The following is a 23,757-nucleotide window of genomic DNA, read 5'->3' on the forward strand; positions in this document are numbered from 1 at the left end:
CTGAAGTGAACTTTAGACAGATTCAGTTCCTATTTGGTGCAGCTAACAGAAGTGAGTTGATTCTAAGCCAACTGTTTATACTAAAGTTGCACTAATCAATATGATTTTTATATGAACGTTAAACTGGAATCAATTTTTTGTCAAGAAATCTGTGTAGAAATCTTTGGTGTTTGTTTTTACTCATATAAAGAGGACATTTTATTTGTTTTTCTGCAGTGATAGCACCCCCCACGTTAAAGTCCACCAGTGAGTGTGAATTTTTGGTTGCAACTGATGTTGGCAGTACTGCAAGTTGATTGGTACAATATATGTGTGGGCGGCCACTTCCATTCCACATGGCTGGGGAGGGGTGATGTTAGTCATTGCATAGTCCCGGCCCTCTCTATACATTCCTGTGTGTGTGTGTGTGTGTGACCAACCTATCAGGACCGTGTAATTACATCTTCCAGGTACATCACATGGCCCAAAAAGCGTTTTTCCCATACACAATCATTGGAAAAGGACAAGCTGTTAAACGATGAATACATATTTCTGAATGCCGCAAACCCTGCAAAATGATTTGTTATCAGAGCTTGATCCATTTAGTCCAATAACAACTGGAAAGTTATTTCCAGAGATTATTTTATCTCATTCATGTTGTAGCCAACAGAAAGTTGGTCATCTCGGCCAGAGAAAGTCTCAGATGCACGTGCTCTGAACTGGCTCGGCTGGAGTAGGAATCTCGTGTGAAACATGGAAGCTCTCAGAAACATTGCGGAATACATAGGAATGGATGGGGTCGCCATTTTTGAGCGTGGTATCCAATTCTCCTTAATACACCAATGGTTGTGACTTGAATCATAGGGTAGTGCATGGAGTACTAAGGTTACGGGACTCCCTATTGCTGCAAGTTTTGACAGTCTAGTCATTTGCTATCACCACAACTGGATGCATAAAAGAGAGACAGTTAATGCTTGCAGGACTAACACAGCACAGGAAATGCTACTAATGTTAGCAAGCTACACTTACTAGCTTCCACTTTCTGAGTGGAGGCCAGGTAGCCTAGCTTGCTAACAAGACTGCAATGGGACAATAATGCTGCTCTGTGTCTGCTGCATGTGCTCATTCTTGACCCACATGGATATTTGACCACTACAGGTGCACTCAGTAGCTGTTCTAAAGCGTTCAATCGTATTGGATCTTTTGATACGAATAGTTTTGTATCTGGAATTATTTCAGCTACAGTCGTAAATAATCTTCACGTTATTGTTCAAACTACAGTAGTTGTATGTGGAACCTGTTGTCTGGGTTGACCCCTCAGAGGTTCACTTGTCAGACTCCGATGATCTGATCTGTCTTGACGGAGTAAACCCCGCCCACCTGGGCCTCCCAGCGCAGAAAACAAACACTATGAATTATTTAGTGTTTGAGCAGCGTTTAGTTCAGCTGCTGGTACAGTTTGACTTATACAGTTTGACATAGAAGCCATTTAGCTCCAAGTGAAACTCCATTTAGCTCCCATCTCTTCCTCTGTTTGCTTTGTCTTTTTTCTCCTCCTTCCCTCCACCAGATAACCTTTGTGTTGTTTCTTTTTTCCCCCCTGTGTTTTGCTTTTATTGTAGGTGTCTCCCGGGTTTTTCCTGCCATAACTGCCCATAATCACAGCTCTTTTTTTTTTTTGAAAAGGCCAACACACAACAGCTGCAATTTTTTTCCCTCCTAGTTCTATCAGAAATACATCAGTGTTGTTCCCTTTTCTGCCTCCCACCACTGTGTCATTTCTCTCTCATATCTACTCAAATTATGGGTCAAAACCACCCACTATCTCCCGTGCGTGTGTGTGTGCGCGCGCGTGTGTGAGAGTGTGTGTACTCCCCTGCTGTGTGTAATGACAGATAATGACCATGAAATGTCAGACTATCAACCCAAACATTACACCCAGCCAGCTCCAAGCCTTCATCTGTGTGTGTGTGTGTGTGTGTGTTTACAGCTGATGTTTGTTTGCTGTTTAGATTTCACTTTGTGTGTGAGGAAGTCGATGTGTGACTTTGAGTTTGTCCTCTGGCAGTTTTGCTGAACCTGCTGATCTGTGAGTGTGTTTGTCGCACAGTACAAAAAAGAAATATAACTAGATGAAATGATTAGTCGATCAACAGAAAATTAATTAGCCGCAGTTAATTGGCTAATAAATGAATAATTTCTGTCATTTGATCAGCCAAAACTGTCAAATATTCTCTGGTTCCAGCTTCTCCAATGTGATGAATTTCTGCTTTTCTCAGTTCTGTATCATTGAAAACTGAATATAATTCACAGGTGACATTTGAAGTCGTCACCTTGGGCTCTCATTTTCCTTCCCTTTTTGTTGCATTCGGCCCCAAGCCTGAAACTACTTACTTACAGTAATCTCCTATAACAGCTGGGCACTATAGTTTTTAGTTGTCATTACTCAAACTGGAGGAAATAGTGCATTTGTTTGGGACTATTTTTATCTGCGGATTAAGACACACTTGGTGAGTTTTTCTGGCTGCAGGACGGTGTCTGTGGGATTTAGGTAAAATGAACTACAGTGTGCGTTCATGGTTATGAAGGAACATGTCGAACAGTGCAACAGTGTTGCTCATTGACATGTTTTGAATAATTTTTGGACAACAATGGAGCTCTATGGCACAGAGGAATAAGATACATCAGGCTTTGTGTGATCAGTTCATTGATCAATACTCAAAATGTATCATAGTCACTCTACTTACTCTTGAAACAAAAGGAAAGAGCAGAAAATTTAAACAGTTAAAACTTTATATCATTTTCAATTCAATATTCAATGTAAGTGAAATCATTGTAAGTGACTTTCAGTGAATCTTTGTGGAGTACTGATACTGATGTGTGATCTCCCAGTTTCAAAGATAGAATGTTTAGTGAATTTTCTATATATTTGTATTCAGTGTCTACATGTGATGGCTCTATACAGTGTATGTGTGTGTGTGTGTGTGTGTGTGTGTGTGTGAGAGACTTACTGGAATCTGTGGATGTGTGTGTGTGTTGGACTCCAGGGTTGTTTGCCAGAAGGGCCCTGCAGGACAATGACCTTTAGACCTACTGCCCAGGAGCTATAGGACACTGTATGTGTGTGTGTGTGTGTGTGTTTGTGTGACAGATACATGTAGATAACTGAAATGTCAGAACAGACTTAAAACAAAAATGTGTTTCTCAAATTTATTTCTATTTGCTATCTAATCTAGCAGAGTTCTCAGAAGATTTATTTTTTCAACACTTGATTTTTTTTGTCATACCAGAAAAGTCAGATTGACATTAAAAGTGATTATGGACAGTTCTAGCCTGTGTGTCTGTGTGTGTTTGTTCAGCCTCAGAAAATATTAAGCATCAGGTCACAAAACCCACCAACAGAATAAATGTGTGTATGTGTGTGTGTCTGTGTGTGTGTTTATCATCGTGTGTAATGTGGCTCTCTGCCATTAGATGGCAGTGTTCATCCACCAAAATTACACACTTAGGCCGACACACACACACACACACACACACACACACACACTCTGACACTGAAGCATGAGGATGAGGCACAAAGCAAATGTGCTTTTTTTTTTAAAAAGTACAAATCCTCGTATCTTTAAGATGTCTTATTAAACACAAATTATGTTCACTGAGGCCAGTTCAGTGTTCAACTTTCACTAACTGTATGTATCGTAGTGCTGACACGGTGTTCCACTGGCAGTCTTTGTGAAAGAGATTTGAGCTATAATCAAACAGCACTTTAAACAAATTCATTACTAAACTTCCTGGTCTAAATCACTGTCACACGTGTGTGTGTATACATGTGTTTGTGCATTTAGAAGAATCATGAGTACAAACCCAAAAGCACGTATGTGTGTGTCACTGAAAAAAGAGGCAGAGGAGTGTATGTATGTGTGATATGGTAACAGCATTGCAAATCAAGAGCACAAACATCACAGCCTCACAGATCTGACATGTGTGGATGTGTGTGTGTGTGTGCGTGTCCCAGCTGCAGGTGTATTGTGTCTCTTCGTCTGTCAGGACTCTCCGTGGATAATTATTGTTCTCTCTCTGTCTCTCTCACACAGTCACATCCAATTCAATTCAGTGAGGTTAAATTGCATGAAAGTGTTGCCAAAACCAAGAAGTGCAACACAGAGAAATATCAATTATTTCATAAATTACAATTATAGTAACAATATGTGGAAAACATCTAAATATGAAGTATTTACAGATATACAGAAACATTAGAACCACAGAAGCACGCATTTCTAAAATTCATTTTCTTTAAGCATTGAATTCACTTCATCAACAAAGGCCTTAGAGGAAATGAACAAGGTTTTAATTTTAATTCCAAAACTCTGAAATATTTCCTCTTGCCAGCTGTAGGCAGTACATCTTAGTCTTTCTAGTTCATTTTTGTATCTGATTGCAGACGTTTTACATCTAAACACTAAAAGTGGGATTGTTCTGACGGTGGATTTTATTTTATTTTGTGGAGTTTCAGTCAGCACCATCAGACCTGTAGTAAACACTGTCACTACTGTGAGCTGTTTCAGCAAAACAAAGTCAAATGAATGAATCATTTTTCAACGGTTACCCCATCTATCCATTTTCTGGTTGCCTATCAGGGTTCACATCCGGTTAATTTAATTAATTATATCATTAGGAATTATTTGTATGTACTATGGGAAGTGATACAGAGGTCATATCATCTCTACAGGCTTTCCATCATATGTTCATACTTAATTGCATTCTATGTGCTATTATAAAAAGACCTTAAGAAGTCTTAAATGTATCTTGGTAAAGGGCAGAAACCCTGGACATAATATAATGCAACACAATGTGAAAAAATGAAGGCAAACACAACAGAAGATACATAAATGTATGTAAGAAATTGCTAAGACTAACTGAACACGTCACTCCTTCCTGAAGGAAAGAGCTACATGAGTGTAGAACAGCGAACGGATGATCTTTCATGAAACACATCCAGATGAAAATCAAGCGCTGCCCTTTTTTCGCTGCTACCTTCCTCCTCCCCCTTTTTTGTTCTCTTCCATCAGAATGGGACTCTAACAGGATCACAGTGGTCTGATTGCAGTCATCAGGTCATTAACATGTAAACAAACAGCACTGTTCTACATACAGCTCCACGCAAGTGTCTCTGCTAACACAATTAAATTCGAGCGGTGTGTTAGTATTGGTGGCAATTAAAGCTGATGGTGTGTGTGTGTGTGTGTGTCTTTGTTGTGTATCTGTGTGTGTTTGAATGATGGGATGATGGATTTAAAACATTATTCCCCCAAGTAGTAACAACACTTTTTTTTAAGGATGTCTTACATTTGGTTATTAAAGCGACACTAATCAATATTTTTTATGTCAATAATTGATCATATAGCTCTGTGTGAAAGGTGTCCCTTGCGGTGGCTTTATACCCTTTTTAGCTCATAGTTTTGGTTTGCGGCGCATTTTACTGAAAGGTTCAGTCTCACAGATCTCACCAGCCTCCTTTCCTACAGCAGCTGTTTTCAACAAACACACTCTGATAAACTCAATATACACTACCTGCTTGGCAACCGTTTGCTAACATTCACCATAACAACTTCAAGAGATGATAATATGCCAGATGTTTTGTTTTTAGCTTGTCATAAAGACATATGGGCTACAATTGGTTGGTCTTCTGACTGCTGATGTTTTGATCCTTTTTCTATAAAAACAGAGCACACAAGGTTTCTGTTTTGAAACAGACTGACTGACGTTCATCACTGTTTTCCTTAGTTTAATATATTCTCTCTCTCTCTTCTCTAGGGCAACCTGCCGAAATACTCCCACAATGCCCTGGTGGTCCAGGCGATGAAGACCAACCTGACGGACCCTGACATGCATGTGCTGTTCTTCGACGTGGAGGCAGTGATCATCCAGCTGCTGACAGAGGAAGCCCAGAGACCGAGCCCCACACTGGTGTCTCCAGAAACGCTGCAGAAGAGCCAGACTGGGGCCGACAAGGGGGGGTCCTTCCTGGCCAACAAGATCTTCAAACAGGTCAGAAAACACAAGAAGCCATCAGGGTCCTAAACTATCTGTAACTATAAATGTTATAAAAAATTTTTCCTCTACTATTTACCCTCTATTACCTCTTTCATGTGATATAATTTTAATTTTTTTATAATCTGATAAATAACTGATGAGAATATTTATAAAGAAATGTTAAAACCTTGAAAAATATTAAGATAAAAAAGACGAAACTTTAAAAAAAAGTCTCTTTATTTTTAAAAAAAACAGTATTCACATTAAATTAGGTTTTATTATATTTTATTGTTTATTTTTAACATTATTTATGTTTAATCTTTTATTCTTACTATTTCTATTCATTTGTTTTAGCATTTTTAAATGCATTTCAAGGTTTATTCTCTGAACTATTACGAAGATACAATAAATTGTGTCTGAAGGGTTACTCAAGATTTATTATTGCACTTCCATAAAGTCTGGGGACTTATGAGAGACATGTTAAAAAATTGAAGCAAGCTGAGATATCCTGACTGTTAGTCCCTAGTATGGGTTAAGCTCCAAAAACATGGAATCCTACATTTCCCATGATACAACTCAGAAGGTTTCATTAGACCCTTCCTACCTAGTAAACGCCCATGTCTTTTAAGCTCCATGTGTCCAGTTTATAACTCAGGCCTTCTCTTAAAAATATCTCCATTTCCATTTTGAGATAACCCCGATGACATCACAGTGACATCATTTGGGTTCTTCTCACAGATTAGACAAAACTCCTCCAGAGCAACAAAAGACATTACACAGCTATTTACAACATGACCAGTAAAATATGTGGAGTGGTCCTTTAAGTTTTTCTTTAAAAAAAAAACACAGGTGAAGGAGACAATGAAGGAGACCATCAAGGAGCACCTGCTGGACGAAGATGAGGAAGAGGAGGAGGAGATGAGGAGACGCGAGGAGAAGTCCAAGTCACTGAGTCTGCTGGAGTACAACCTGACGATGGATACGGCCAAACTCTTCATGTCCTGCCTGCACGCCTGGGGCCTCAATGAGCAGCTGGACGGCATCTGTTTGGAGCGACTGGGCATGCTCAGACCGCACTGCCCCATCTCCTTCGGCCTGATCTCCAGAGGAGGTCACATGTCCCTCATGCTGCCCACCTTCAAGGTACCTGTCTGATTGGCCCCAGATCACTGAAAGCTAGACAATCCTGTTTAACCATCAGATTAAGATGTTATTTTCCACATTAGGTCCATTACTACCAAATGTTAATTAATCCTGACAAGACATCACTTGGGAACTGTTGATGGTAATTTTTTTAGGTAATAGTTTTTGACATTTTTAAGACTAAATCATTACTTAATAAACTGAAAAGGTAATCTTTAAACTGTCATTTGGAGAGTAATCGATGAAAGCTGTCGGCACACACAGGTATTTTCAGGGACCCTGCTTCATTTGTCTGCCTTCTTTTCCCAGGAGTCCTTGCTGCGGCAATTGTCCCTGGCGACGGGTCGGAAGCTGGCGCTGTCAGACATCGTTGGGAAGGGAACATACGGCTTGTCGAGGGCCGTCACCACGCAGCACCTCCTGTCTGTCATCTCACTGGCCAACACTCTGATGGGCATGACCAACGCCACCTTTGTCGGGGAGCACATGAAGAAGGCACCGGCCAGGTAACAAACAAACAAGCAAACAAACAAGCACACATACAGACACGTAGTACAACATTTGATTATACGTTTCTAATTTTTAAAAAGTGTAATCACATAGTTTTACTGAGAAGAAGAGCTCTTTAAAGATCACATTAAATGGAAAATAGTCATGATCTGAACAACAGTAACATGGACATACATATTAAACATTATACAAAATGTACACTGTGATGTATCGTAATGTCATAATAATAATTTATGATAATAGCATATCTCAACATATATTCATCAAACTTTAATCATCTCCTTAAAGCTCCTCTAACCAATATTAACAATGAATCAATGACTACATGAATTGTGAAAGAGGTCACTCGTAGTGCAAGAATTCTCACTCTCAAGCATCTTAAAAATAACAAAAAGAAAATCTTAACGCAAGTTCAACAAATCTGGATTCAGCAGGCAGGGAAAACACACTCCTGATCAGCCGTCAGTGATTTCAACTGAAAAACAAAATAACAACCCAAACAAGTCGAAATAGAAAAAGAATTCAGAGCACAGAAACAGAGACGTTGTTCAAATATACAACGAAACCAGCACAACTACTGTCAAGTGTGTGTGTGTGTGTGTGTGTGTGTGTGTGTGTGTGTGTGTGTGTGTGAAGCTGATTGTTTAGTCTGTCTGAGCTCTCACTGCGCTGTGAAAGATTTAACACTGAGGTCGAGGTCCTGCTGCTGCAACACCAACACAACATTTTATCATTTCATCAACCCTGTACAGAATAACACTGCAGGGAGGGCAAGTGAGAGAGTCAGAGAGGAGAACACTCAGAGAGAGAGTAAGAAGAGTAAAGGGAGAGGTGGTGAGATGTTTTTTTTTTTTTTTTTTATCAGCCTCCTCTGATTTGTATTTCACCTGTTTTCAGTCTATGATTTAGTTCTCTTTGTGTTAAATCATCTTTTATTGGATAAATTAGTTAAACAAACAGCTAGTAAAGTGTCCAGTCCTGCAGTGCACCAGATCTGTAGTTTAGCATGTGTACAGGCACAACCTTTCAGTGCTCTCAAGTTATTTTTATACCTTAAAACCCACTTAAACATCTCCTAATGTTAAGGTAAAGGGAGTACAGGTTCCTTGGTAGAGTTTAGTCTGATTAGAGACTAAAAATAGTGCCCCTATCCATTCCTATTCATTCGATCGAGAATCGGTTTTGAATCGAGAATTGAGAATCGATTCTGAATTGAATTGGACACCAAGAATCAGAGTCGAATTGTGAGGTTCCCAAAGATTTCCACTCCTATAAGTAATGCAAATAATGTTTAACAGGAACTGTAGTGTATAGCAAGAGCTGTGTTCTTAAAATTCAGAGATGGTTAAAAAGATCCCGAATTATATCTTTTAGTATCAATAACCAGAGTTTTTTGGGACAAGTCCAAGTCAAGTCTCAAATCAATCAACGCAAGTCAAACTCTTGGGTCTTGTCAAAACCCATCTCAAGTCAAGTCTCAAGTCAATGGAGACAAGTCCAAGCCAAGTTTTAAGTCTTGTCAAAGCCAGTTCAAGTCAAAAAAAAAGTCCTAAGGGGCAATTCTAAGTCAAGTCTCAAGTCAACTGAGACAGGTCCAAGTCAAACCTTCAAGCCTCAAAGCAAGTCTCAAGTCCAGTCTGAAGTCCTTGAAGCCAAGTTGAAGTCAAGTCCAGGTCAAGTGACAAGTGTTTTCAAAACCACTCTCAAGTAAAGTCTCAAGTACTTGTGAACGAGTCAAATTAAATTCTCAAATCAGCTGCAACAAGTCCAAGTCAATTTTCAAGTCCCAAGTCCAGTCTAAAGTCGTCGAAGCCAAGTCCATGTCAAGTCTCAAGTCCTTGAAAGCAAGACGAGCTTAAGTCTTCATGAGAAAAGCACAAGTCACTCTCCAGTCTTAATGGTCTGGTTGCTGACCTTTGCTGCTTGAATGTTGTATTAGCTCAACTTCTCAGGATAATAAGTTGCCCCGGACGACCAGGTTTAGACCACTAGCAATGATGCTGGCAACCATGTTTCCTGCATTTAAAGCAAACCAATGAAACCACCTGTCGCTGATGTAATATTGTTTCGTGCTTCTGTGTCATTAATTTGATTAGTCAGAATTATGAAAAAACGAAGCGTTGCAATTTGATCAAAATTTGATAGACTGGAGGTAAACCGGGCTGATAAACAGGAAATGACAGCTAGAACATCAGAAACAAAGAGCACCACCGCAGGAGGACAAAGGATATCATGCAGTCTGAAAAAGTTTTCAGAGCTGTTTATTACTTTCTAAGGAACAAAGAACTCCTCAACTGTGGTGTGTCTAGATCAGAGCAGGTCATTGCGCAGCTACATATGGAAGCTGAAGGATTCTTTATAAAACTCAAACAAGGATCTCTCCGTCTGTCTCCACCTGTACACTCCAAACCAGCGGTTGTGAATATTTGAAGGTGTTTGGCTTTTTGGCTTTTTCATGTTCTCCATCTTACATTTATGACAGTAGAAAAGCTTCCTCCCTGTGTGCTGGAGTTTGAAAAGAAGTGCTCCTGAACTCTTAGTGTTTTAGTATTTCATCACAACAACCACAACAGCAGTCCCTCCAACAGCTCCGGTTGAGGGATGCAGCTCATCCATAGTACGAGTCTTAGAAGTCCCCGTGCTTGGTAACCCTCTATGTTTGCCTGGCTCTTGTTTTTTTCTAAGCTCAGTCTCTAAAAATAGCTGTTTATTGTTGTTATAAGTCATATTAAGCTCCTTCTGCCCCTGTATATTAAAGAGTATGTCTACGATGAACTGGCTAAATTAAAAAAAATCTTTTTCTTTATGTTTCGGAATGATTTAGCTGTTCTCCTAATGGTCAGGTGTTTTAATGTGGACAGGAGTCTCTGCAAAAACAACTTGAGAACTTAAGTGTGGATGCACTGTGTTTTCACACGTAAAGAGCGCTTAAAAAATGTGCAGGCATAAGTATTTTTTCCTCCTCCATAGCATTATACAGTTGTTAGCATTTACACTAGCTGCAATGTTTGGTTGCAGAGCAGATGGTGACAGGTTCAGATTGAAGATAGGACACATTTAAAGACCCATAATCTACACACATCCATATGGGTTGATTTTTGCTTTCCAATAAATATTGTACATACACCACCTGTCTGTGCCCCACTATTCCATGTTAATGCAATAAGTTTGACTTGTAGATAAAGAAAAAAAAAAAAGTTCTTGCAGCTTTTAACCATTATAACGCTGAACATCCAATCACACCTGAGACACATTTAAACGCTTAGTACAGAATTTACAGGGGCAATTTTTTTTCCTGTGGTTTGAATTGATTTTTACGAAAATGGATGGATTTAGATTTTATTTAGATATGAGCCCTAAGCCCCATTCTCCAGCTTGTACACACATTAAGCATGCAGGTACAAAAAGCAGCTCTCTGATAACATCATGAGCTGCATACTGAAATAATTTAGCCTGATAAAGTCTGTTATCAAATATGATTCACATAAACACATGGAGTGTGAGGAGTGAAATTAGGTCTTTCTTTTAATGTAAATTAAGTTCAGTTCAAACAAAAATGTAAACTTATCCTATAATCAGATTAATTGTTGGTAAATTGGTTTTACTGGAATTTGTTTGACATAATTTTTGTGTTTGTCAGTTACACTATATGTGGATATGTCTGTGTTTCTTTGTGTTTTTGTGTGCCACACTGACACAAAGACGACTCTGTGTGTGTGTGTGTGTGTGTGAGGGGCTGTCAGAGGTGTTTCTTTTGTGTGCGTTGTAGAGAAAGGCAGAGAGTTGGTGTGGTGGTGGGGGACATGCAGGTGCATATGGTCTTGTGCTCTGTTGCTCTGAATGGGTCTCACTTATCTTCTCAGTAGAATACAAGATGTTTTTAAAATTTAATAATAATATACTGTGTATATATAATATATACACTGAATGAAGTACAACAATATCAAATGATTCCTTTATTAACTCTCATTTGTTTCTTATATTAGCATGAAAGAAGTTGTTGAAAATTGAAATGTATTTCTATATAATGACAGCAGCATTTGACACTGTAGTTTGGTGGTGATCAGTTGTTTGGATTAGATTTTTAAAGGCCTGAAGAGGTGAATGTATCTAGTAATGAATAAGAAAAAAGTATTTAATAATAGCTGGGGTTGTGGCCATCACTGCCAAATACCAGGTAAAAAACATTGAGAATCTGGTAGGCTTTTAATTAGAAACATCTGCAGAGGAAGTGTTGAGTTTCACTGATGGTAACTTCATCAAAAAAATAAAAAAGATGGGTTAACATATGATCTCACAGGATTTATTTTGCAACTCCTTGTGGGAGGCCTTGACATCTACTGATTTTAGAACACAATTTTTTTAACAATTTTTTTCTACAGTTTTTGCACCTGATGAAATAGATTTACATGAATTTCTACACTCCTTGTAATAACAGTCCTACTAATAATCTCTAAGACATTAATTCATTTCCATATTAACACTTTGGCCCACCTCCTGTTGCTTTTCGAAATGTCCTTGCAGTAGAATTTTGGCATTTTTAACTTCTGCTTGTAGGGCTCCCTGGCAGTGATTTGTTGCCTGGCAACTATTATTGATCAGTGTATTGATCGTTGTATTGGAAGTGTTTGTGTGTCTCTGAGAGTTAGTCGCCTCCGGTCTGTTCAGACCCAGGATCGCGTCCTCCACTCAAAATTCAATAGGCTGGAGCCCAAGAAGACACATACACACACACACACACACACACACACATACACAGTCACAGAAACAAAAATACAAAGAGTGTGTGTGTCCTGGCCCTCCTCTCTCCTCCCTGCTCCTTTAATATTTCATGCCTGCTCTTTGTGATCCTCCTCCAGGCCTCCCAGACCAGGAGGAACCCCGGAGACTCCTCGCAGGACGCCGGCCGCCCCCCCTCAGCCCTCCAACCCGGCGCTACAAGCCCAGATCAAACAAGGTAACTACAAAAGGAGGGGTCGCTCGCTTCACACACCCGTGGGGCCCTGTGGGGAAGGTGGGAGGGAGGGGGCGGGGGGTTGATAATGCAGCCCACCGGCAATAAAACCCACAGAGAGTTTTAAAAAAAAAAAAAAAAAAAAAAAGCTAGAAATATCGCAGGAGGAAGCTGCTGCTGTTTCCTCTGTCAGCCGGTCTTTAAAGGGCTGTTCTGCTGTTTTTGTTGGAACTTCAGCTGAGAGCAGCAGAGTTCAAACCTTTGACTGCAGCTTTGCTTCTTGTCTCCTTTCTTTCAAAAATGTTTTTATCCAAGAAATACTGACTGCATTGTGTGTAATCATCATCATTGGATAATTCTAAAATCAAGGCCACAGATTTTGTTCAAAAACCTCAATCTGGTAAGAATGTACTGACAAATACCGAAGATCAGTCAGTAGTAACAACATTTTGTAATACTGGCAGTTTGAGAAGTGATAATAAAGTTTTAATTTTATATATATATATATATATATATATATATATATATATATATATATATATATATATATATGTATAAACTAAATTACAGACTAAAACGGTGGATTTTAAAAAATTTCCAACTGCCTCATTTTTTGTAAAGACTCAAAGTTCAGACCAATTATAAAGTTGAATTTTCCATAACTTCATACTAAATGTTTATGAGTCTACTACTGTTGTGCAGCAATAAACCAACCTTTAAAGATAATGTGACACTGAACATGAGGAACTATTAACAATCTTCTTGAAAAGAGACACTCATTATGGGCAACATAGGGAACTGCAATGATGCTCCTTTTTACTCAGAAACAGTCTTTATATGACAACAGCTGGTAAATACAGTATTTTTTATAGATGAGACGATCAACTCATCCAAAATCTGTCACAATCTCAGTTGGTTGAAATCCGGAACAATTGAGAATTTTAAAAGTTGTGATTGATGCTGTGATCAGTTTTGAAGGTTGAAGGAAATAAAAGAGAATTCACCTTTGAAGTAGTGGGTTAAGGACACGTCTGTAGAGAAAGAAAAGAAAGATGGATAGAAATTGACAGAAAGAACAAAACATCACTTTGTGAAGGTGAAAAAAGTGGAAGTTTTTTGGAGTCTTTCTTTGCAGATAGCAACTCACTCTGGTTCACTGTAGGGGACATTTTAACCAGCCGTCACCATCTGCCTACCACACATGCACACACGCACACCCCCACACCCACACACAAACACACACATGTGACTACCTGCCACACATACAACAAGCTCTATACCTACAAACACACACCAAAAATCAAGTCCATGTGGATACACACACCACACACACACACATGTGCCATGGGTGGCACCCTCAGGGGTTTGGGGGGGTTTGTGCTATTGTCATGCCTTAATGGAGGCCAAGCGTGACAAGCGTGTGGACTTATTCACGCCACACGCCTATTCACCACCATTCAGAGGGAACGCTCGGCCATGACCTCTGCTCAGCCCGTCTACTCCAACCTGGTGTGTGTGTGTGTGTGTGTGTGTGTCAGAGGCTTTGTGAAGGAGAGTGCTGTTAACCCTGCTCAGTCTCTTTTCTCATGGAAATAAATGAGGAGGCCCCTCTAATATACTTCAGCATTTACAGAGAGATAAAGAGAAAGAGCCGGGTGTTTGCAGATCATTTAAAACACCTAAAAACTCACACTCCATTAATATTTTATAATCATGTTCACACTAATGCCGTTAAGTTTCTAAAAACATCCTTATTTGCTTCTGGTTTAGCCTTCTTTCCACACATTGCCAGCAATCTCCTCCAAGAGAAACTGTTTTTCAAAGACACTTACCCAAGTGGATGGGATTAAAGGATGAGTCTAGTTTCATAGATTTGTCCATCTTTTCTGTAAGTAATGATAAAATTGTATTGTTTTATTGTTTAATGAGCTCGAATGAAAGACAAAACATAAAAGCACTGAAGTCTGAAGAAGCAGAACAAAACATTAACCTGCTGAGACCAAGAGAAAGAGAGGAAGTTTGCCAAAAATACTTTTTTCATCCAGTGACTTAATCAGATGAAGGTGCTTATGCTATGTTCACATCATGTCGGTGTTTCAGCTTCTAAATATTGTTCATGTCAACATCTAAGTTGTAATTATGAGTGGGAAACTCAGATTTTTCTGAAAGCTTTGATATATCCCACTTGGCACTTCATGGTAATTCAACACTTATTTAATAGCAAGGGTAAGAAAATAGTGCTATACTGACCATGCTACTGTATATGGCGATGTAAGGCATAAATTGTTCAAATTCTTGTGGCTCACTTCTCTTTTGGTTGAACATTTTTTTTTATATTTGACAGTGTGGATAATATTTATCTGCATTAGTGTGAACGTCATCTGAATTTGAGGCCTCAAGAAGTTACAGCTTTACATTTTAATGCAACCATAACCCAGGTGGGCACAGATTCCTCATGTTAAGATATGAGCATGAAAGTATCATCTGCATATTGGATTATTAGCATTCTGCAGAGGGCGCCATCATGCAAAGCTTAGCCATAATGCAGGTAAAATTGGGGTTAGGAACACTCTTCGTGGATGAACATGAATGTTTTCTAATTTCACTTCATTAGTTGCACTGAGGTCCCAGGATTGTCTTTGAAACCCCTTTATCATTGTTCAAAATTTCTCCAAAGCCAATTTTTTTAAAGCCAGAACGTAAGTATGAACATTCTGCTTCATGAAGCACTTTTCCTCATGTCCACAGAGAGCAGCAAGACTGGAGAGTGAATTATATGAAGTAACAATGACGTTAATCCTTTAATGAAACCAGTTAGCCCTCCTTCAATAATCAAGGTAGTAAAATAAGTTTAAAAAAGCTGCAAACCTAAAAAAATACAATACAAAACAATACTTAACATTCAATCTTTTAAAGACATTAGTAAGTCCCACTTAGAATCTTAACATTGTTTTTTTTTTATAAAAAGGTCCTACTTTTCTTTTTTCTTTTTTTTTTACTGTTGTTTTTTTCCAGGGTTGAAAGCTTTGAGCTTGAACCTGCACGTGGGACTTAACTGGTTCAACAACAGCACGCTTCAACCTAGTTCCAGGCAAAAAGTTTGGTGAGGAGTAAAAGCAGTAGATAGGAGAGAATGAGTGTACTCTACATACACCTTATTGGTTTTTTGGCACTTTTCAGTACACTAATGATTTTAAGGCTTTTGCTATTTAATTTAGTGCAATAATGAAAAAGAACTAATGAGGATCTTGTAATGACTTGTTTATTTAATGTACCCACATTAAGATGAGTACATAATATTTAAATTCCTTAGTTGTGCTTAGTTACTTGTGGACCCTGAATCCCCAAGCTGGATATGAATATAAAAGTATCATCTGCATATGTGATTATTTTATTATGTTACCTCCAACATCCAAGCCTTTTCTAGTGGATGCCATCCCTCAAGGCTCAGCCATTGGCCCAGTAGCTAAATTAGATGATATAAGATGACTAAAGTATAATTAACGTTATCATAGATCATTATACACACTTATGCTGACAAACTGCTGTTAACTGCCCTCAGCCATCCTCTCTTTATATCTTTCTCATTTCTTTCTCACCCCTTTTCTGTTTCTCTCATCTTCTTTCTCTTTCTGACTCTCTTTTCACGTTCAAACTGTCGTTCACCGCATGGCTTTAGCCTGCTGCCTGTTCTCTGGAAAAGACTTGTTGCACAAACACCACTCTCTCCAATATTTTTTTCACTGTATTTTCATTCAATCTCTCTTGTAGAAATGTGCACATTTCTTTCTCTCTTTTTTTCTTCCTTTCTTTACCACCAACTGATGTAATGTTGTAACTGTTTTATCTGTTGTCTCTGTGCTACATGTTTTCTCTGTGGTAATCAAAGTATATAATTGACTGTTTTAAAATTTGTACCTGTTGCATTTTGCTGCTTACCAGATTTTTTGTGAACAGTGAGTGTATGTACTGTCTGTGGCTGTATTTAAATGCAAAAAATCTCAATCTGATTTTACTTTTGTGGGAAATGCTGCGGTTTTCATTCGTTAATTGTCAAATACCTTTAATGGGAATTTTAAAATGATCTCATTCCCATGAAGGGATCTTCACAATATAAAGATTGCAGGTTTCTGGCCCTAGAATTAAGAAACATCAAATCTATTCTTATTACAATTTGAACTGGTGCATAATATTTTCCCTGCATGTATATTATTTTACATACATGTCATTTATTCTTTTTTTTTAAATTAGTTTGTTGTATGTTCTTTTTTAAAAATTGTTCCCAATGAATAGGGGATACTAAAATGCTAGTGGCATAGTCTGAAACCTTTGAGTCCTCGTCTAGGTTAACTTTGGTTTGTTTTGGGTATAGTTGGTCTTCATCTTCAAACTAACTGCTGATTTTTCATCTCCTTACCAAGTGCTTGCTGGAAAGTAATGTCTTTGTTTCACTGTTTTTTTTATTACATATATGTGCTTTTTATGAACTTCTCTCTTTATATATTGCCACATCTCTCCTTATAGGAAATCTTCCTCTCTGCCTTGGGTTTATTTTTGTGTTTGTTGCCTTTTTTGCATTTTTCTTTTGTAATTTTGAAGTTATTTAGTTTTTGTTTTGTGGATGATTTGTTTGCGAGTATATCATCTATTAACATATTTGATTTACTTTAGAGAACACTGTCCACTAACCTAGATCAAGATTGACCCAGTTTGTAGATGTGTTTGGATCAGGAGAAAGTCCAAATCAAAGGCTAAATATGACTTTAACCAGTTGCATCACTAACATGTGTTCTGTATTATTTGCTTAAACTACAAGGGAATACAGTATGTATTTTTAATGATGGTCTGCATGTTAGTATTGTGCCATGATTCCTTTTATTATGGGAAACTGTTAATGTTAGCAGCTACTTCTCACAGATTTTAGCGTCTGTTAACTGTTTTATATACTGTATGTTCACAAAGTAACAGGGCTTTGTTTTCAGGTGTAGTTTTAACTTTCAGAATTATTAACATGATACCTGTAACAATATTCTTGATATGTTTTGTGAAGAGTCTTAAAGTAAAATTGCAAGCCTCGTGCCAGCCAAGAAAGTTCATTATAGGCGGCTATAGCCAGTAATATTAACTGCTTATATTAATTGGCATTGTGGTTGTGTAGGTTTGGAGAGAAATTTGACATAGCTAATCATCATGGAGGACATGGATTAGCAGACTTCCATTTACTGTAATCCTTTGATTTGGACTTTCGTCAGTTAAACTTTCCACCAACTCCTGCAGCCCAGTGTATGTTCATATTGGATGATTCTGCATCTCATAAAAAGATGGCCAGTGCCAACATTCAGTGCTAGTGCTGTTGTGTGTTGTTTACATAGGGAGGTGTAAAATAAGGGTGTGGAGATTGGGGTGGTGGATGTTTGTGTACTGTGTCTGATTTGAGATAACGTTCCGTCACAGACCTATTAGTTTTTGCTTTTTTAAGTCATAACCACAATGTTCCCCTAACCTTAACCATACCAGATATAGTTGCCATGTGCAGATATTTAGAAAGAAAGAATTTTAAAAACATTGGCACTGAACATTAAAAAAAATGTTTTACCTGCTGATTTGCAAGTAGAGCTTTTCAGGGTTTATATAAACACAACATGGCTGCCATTTGTGTAAAGCAAATGTAATATGTATTCTTTTTTTAACTTTTCCTTTCATGTGATGGCTTATTTCTTCTTTTTCTTTGTAAATGTGATTTCATTTTCTGTTCTTTTTTATTGTAAAAACATTTTCTTCTTCCCAGCTGCTTGACTGCTTGTCTCCTCTTCGTTTGGTATTGTATATGCAGCATTTATATCTTCCTAACCTCTTCCTTCCTTCTTGACTATTTCTCTCCTTTTCTTCCTTTACAAGCTGCTGTAGCTGCCACAGCCAACACCAGCACTGCTACTACTGCTACCACTGCTGGGGTCCCAGGGGCCCCTGGGGGCCTTCCTCAAGGGGCCCTTGGCTCCCCCAGCCTCGGCCCTGCTTCTCATAACATCCACTCAGTCAATGAAGGTACTGACTGAACTGATGGGTACAGCTTAGGGAGAGTCTCGCAGCCATACTCTTTCTTCAGATACTTATCTTTGTCTTTGGAGATCCTCTGCTTCCTACCTTCCTTCCTTCTTTGTGTCATTCCTTTTGTTCCTTCTCTCCTTCCCATCTGTATTTTTATTTTTTTACTGTCCATTCCCATTTCTTTTTTTTTTCCCTTGACTTTTCTCTTTATGTCATCATAATTCACCTCCCCTCCCCATCCCGCCTATCAGTTATTCCTTTCGCTCTTCTTCCTGTTTCTCTCCTTCTTGGATCTTATCACCTCATTTCTCTTCTCTTGCATCAGTTTTGTTTTTCCCTGCAGCCAGTGTTAGGTTTTCATCTCGGGTGTCTAGCTCCAGTTTGTGTCTTTGTCCTTGTTTTGGTCTACAGCGCTGTCTGTCTATCTGTTTATCTGTGTGTCTGTTTGTCTGTCATAGCTGAGTTCAGTCCACTTTCAATCCACTCAGTTGATGAAATTGATAGTTGTGGTCTCCAAATTTGAATGCTGCAAAACACTGAAGTGTTTATAATCTAAATTTTTCCGACTACACCAGTCAAGCAGTTTAATGATTAATCCCTGATATAATTCTGCAAAATATGGAAAAATTGAAGGAATTGTTGAATATTATTCATAACATAATCCAGCACAAAACACAATAGTTCAAGCCCAGGTCAAAGAATATTAATCTTCAATCTGGACCTATGGTTTTCAAGATCTTATTCCCAATGTCTTGATTTTGGCATTGTTATTTGCAATTTTGTGGAAATTAACAAAAGAAAAGCTGCAAATTATATTTTTTTAGCCAAGCTTTTAGAAACTGAATAATCACTGACCTCAATAATCACAATAAATACTCCACCAGAGCTGGTTTGAACAATTTAATAGGTCAACGATTGATTTCACTTTAAATCCAAGTTAATGAAATTTTCAGGCACCCACGAAGTGCTTCCTTGTGCAGCAACATTTGGTGAGATATAGAGCCGTGTCATCTGCAAACAAGCAGACTTTACTGTGATATTTGGAACTGACACATTTGAGAGTGCATTGACCACAGTCCCTATGCTCTTGCCTTTTGTCTTTTTTCAGTTGTTGGCTCCTGTGCAGTATAGTTCAGTCCTGCTGTTTTATCTGTCTGTCTCTCTGTCTACCTGTCTGTCTGAATGTCCTGATCTTTCAGTGTCTCTATGCTCACTGTTTGCATGCTTGCCATTTCCACCTGACGGTGTCACTGGGAAAAAAACAACCTAAAAAAAACAAAAAATCATTGACCAAATCCAAAGAAACCTAACTTTAGTTTAGCAACAACTTAAACTTTCAATCCTTTGACATATTGCTGTCCCTCTGTTTTCACCTACTGCACATCCGTCTGACGCTGTCCTCATAAATTTTGAAGAGGGATGCACTGTAAAAGTGGCATTTTGAAGTTACAAAAGGGAAGGAAATGACGATGATTTTTATTTTTGTAAATGAGCTTATGGGTGTCCGTCTCAGGGCCAAATACTCTTCTTTGCTTTTTAACCAGCAGTTATTAATATTTTTTTAACAGGATGTTGGCTTTTACCATTGAGGCTTGCTGCCCTATTCACCCATACAATGAATGTGTTCTCAAATTATTTAAACTATACTATTTCTATAGGGAGATCTATAATCAAGTGCCTTTCAAAGCTGATGACCTTTAGTTTTCAGAGACTAAAACATCTGGACAAGATTATTTTTATTTAGTTTCATAATGGAAAACGGCAAGCATGCACACAGAGGCTCATTCCTTCCCTGTGCATGTAGGAATGTTTTAGATAAAATCACTTCAAATTATCTGCAAGGGTAAACACCAACTTTAACAAATATGTCAACAAAGTTTTAAATTAGTAAGTATTGGCAACAGGAATAGTTGCTGTTAGCAGCAAAAGTAGTAGTAGTAGCAGTAATGGTAGAAGTATCAGTTGTAGCAACAGCAGTAGTAATAGAGGCCACAGGAAAAGTTATTAGCAGCAGCAACAATAATACTTGTTAGCAGCAGCAGTTAGTAGCAGAAGGAAGAAGGAATAGTTATTGTTAGCGGTAGCAGCAGCAGGAATAATTGTCAGCAGCAACAGTAGTAGTAGCAGCAATAGCAGTAGTAGCAGTGGCGGCAGGAATAGTTGTTAGCAGAAGGAATGATAGAAAATAAAGCATCTTTTCTGGAATAGTCTGCAGAAGGTATTTAAATAGATCAACCTGATATTTCTGGCAGACTTCAAGACGATTTAAAATTCAATGGTAAATGACTGCACTGTTAATTGTGGCTGATCTTAGCTTACTTTTAGCCTTATTTTAGTAGTATTATCTGTTAAATTATATCTGTTGCCTGACTTTATATTGTTTTCTGCAACTTTTTATTCTGCTGTCTTGGCTGGATCTTCCTTACAAAAGAGGTTCCCAACCTCAATGAGACTTTTAGTTTTAATATACTGTATACATTTTTAGGGCATTTTGTGCCTGTTATGATAGCGACAGTTGAGAGAGTTGACAGGAAACGAAGGAGAAAGAGTGATGGAGGGGTGAGATACAACAGAGGTCCGTTGGCAGAATCGAACCGCAGAAGTCTTAACCAGTAGGCTACCAGGATGCACCAAGAGACACACTAAGTTAAATAAAGGTTGAATAAATAATAGCAGCAGCAACAGTAGTAGTAGTAGTAGCAGTAGTAGCAACAGCAACACTCATTAGCAGCAGCCGCAGCAGGAATAGTTGTAGCAGCAACAACAGTTAAAGTAGTTGGTTTCCATTTTTTAACATTTGAGGTGTCTGCAAGACAGTGATGAATATGTTGCAACTGGAGGTTGACTGGTTATTCTTTTCTGATAGCCAGTACCGAGACAGGTGGTGATTATAGTCCTCTGCTTAAGACACTTAAGACAAATGTGAAATATTTGACAAAATATTTTAGGAATATATTCTAGTTTTGTGAAATTTGTCGCAATAAATCTGTCAAACTCTGCATATAAAGTTCCTGAATACAGTATGTGTGTAAAACGCCTAATGGTTTGAGTTTTCCCTGTATATTTCAATGGCAGAGGTAAGTTTACATGGTGCCCCTGGCAAAGAAATTTTTTATGGAATTTCTTTGCTGCAGTCATTTAGTGTCTATCATACATGAACATTTTGCATACATGTATTATCTCTACAAACCATATATTGAACCAATATATGTGAATAAGGTGCTTGCTTTATGTTGGGTATAAGCAAATAAACGTTTCAGCCCATGTTTTGTCACAGACATGTAATAGCTGGTGTATATTTCTCTGGTGATTGGTGTAAAATATAAATATATGCCATTATTTCACCTCAAAATGACACAGCTGGGACATGAGCCCTATTGAAGCGATACCGAGACATTTTGATTGTTAGTTTTCTTCATCAGTCACTCAGGATAACACAGCTGAGAAAGCTTATGTACTTGTAATACCTATGTCTTTTGTTCTGAAAACCTACAAGGTTTTGTAATGTTTTCTTTTGCTTTCAAGCTTTAAAATTCTCCACTGTAATGCAGTGTTGCTGAATGAAATAAAACACACTTAACTTCATCATGCCAAGGTATCGTTATGAGGCTTTTGTTGATCCACCAGGCAGTGCTGTATATCTGTTGTTTACCTGTGAAACTCCATCAAACATACTCAGGCTCTGGTTAGCAGAAACAATAACTTTGTTCTAACCAAGACTGCAAATAATAGCCAGAATGTCAATAATACTCCCATCTTGTGTTTAACTGTCGTTGGTGTGGTTTTTATATTTTCTAAGGACTGTATAAGTTCAAAGTTAGTATGTGTGTAAGGATGTGAGAAACTCGCTGCTGTCATATGGAAAACATAGTTTTTTTTTTCAGCCTGAAAGGTCAACTTGAAAAATTTTGACTTAAACATTCTTAAAGAAATTTCAGAAATTTGCTTAGTCTTTCCAATAGTCACTTAAGAAGATGGATGTCAGTCTCACATCTTGGTGTGTTCAAGTGAAACTCTTCACAGATCATGTAAGGTGACACAAAGCGTTTGATCAGTCAGCTTTTCTCAGCACAGCATGAATGCAATATCAGATGATTTATTTAACGTTAAGTCTATTAGTTTAAGATAGCTTCACTATCTTAAGTTGTCTTAATAACTATTGACCAGAATTCCAATGAAGTTGCCTGCGGATATTCTCAAATCCTAATTATTGGTGACCCTCCCTTGACATTTCCTCTAGTGCCACCAACTGAACACAACCTCCGCTTGTACTTTAAATAGCAGAATCAGTAAGACGGATAAGAAAAGCTTAATCTACAGCATGTTGTTTGTTCTGTCCAACACTTACATATTGTCGGGTATAACATAGAAGAAAAAGGTGTTTTTACGTGACAGCAGTGAAGTTTGTGTTTGAGCGTGTGAGAGGCTTTATATGTAGAATTACCTATTGGTCCTTCCTGCAGTCTTTTCTGACTGTGTGTATGTATGTATTTGTGTGTGTGTGTCTCTCTGTGTGTGTGTGCGAAGGTTGGAGCCAGCTGGCAGCCATGCACTGTGTGATGCTCCCTGACCTCCTGGGACTGGACAAGTTTAGACCTCCTCTGCTGGAGATGTTGGCAAGGAGATGGCAGGACCGCTGTCTGGAGGTAACACATACACGCACACACACACACTGAATATACAAGACTTCCACTGCAAAACACTGTCTATGTATTGAACTTGTCTTCTCAACAATTAACCATCCAGAATGAACCTTGTAATTTTTCCTTAAGAAAAAAATATGGACATTTGAAAACAAAAATACAGCATGAGCAACATGGCTGCTAAGCTGTAGACCCTCCATAGATGACTATAAAATATAATCAGAATCTCTGCTCCATTATAACCTACCCTGTGTGCGGTTTTAGGTTCGAGAAGCAGCACAAGCTCTCCTATTGGCTGAGTTGAGAAGGATTGGCCAATCAGGGCGTAAGGACACCATCGACATGTGGGCTCCCTACCTGCCTCAGTATGTGGACACTGTCAGCTCCCGTAAGTACCTCGCACTGCTGTATATCTGAAAGAGTGAAATGAAGGAAAGGTGCTGGTTC

The 23,757-nt window shown here is 38.4% G+C and overlaps 1 protein-coding gene across 3 annotated transcripts in view; it reads left to right on the forward strand.

The window, feature by feature from the left end:
* LOC121885419 (WD repeat-containing protein 7) overlaps positions 1–23,757 on the forward strand; it is a 111,300-nt gene that overhangs the window by 23,377 nt on the left and 64,166 nt on the right. For all 3 annotated transcript variants that reach the window (XM_042394851.1, XM_042394853.1, XM_042394852.1), the window contains exons 16-21: positions 5,794–6,027; positions 6,862–7,155; positions 7,465–7,661; positions 12,525–12,622; positions 23,195–23,313; positions 23,575–23,698. In XM_042394851.1, coding sequence (XP_042250785.1) covers positions 5,794–6,027; positions 6,862–7,155; positions 7,465–7,661; positions 12,525–12,622; positions 23,195–23,313; positions 23,575–23,698 — 1,066 coding nt within the window. The remainder of the gene's footprint in view (positions 1–5,793; positions 6,028–6,861; positions 7,156–7,464; positions 7,662–12,524; positions 12,623–23,194; positions 23,314–23,574; positions 23,699–23,757) is intronic.

This window comes from Thunnus maccoyii, chromosome 19 (assembly GCF_910596095.1).
Source record: "Thunnus maccoyii chromosome 19, fThuMac1.1, whole genome shotgun sequence".
NCBI lineage: Eukaryota > Metazoa > Chordata > Actinopteri > Scombriformes > Scombridae > Thunnus > Thunnus maccoyii.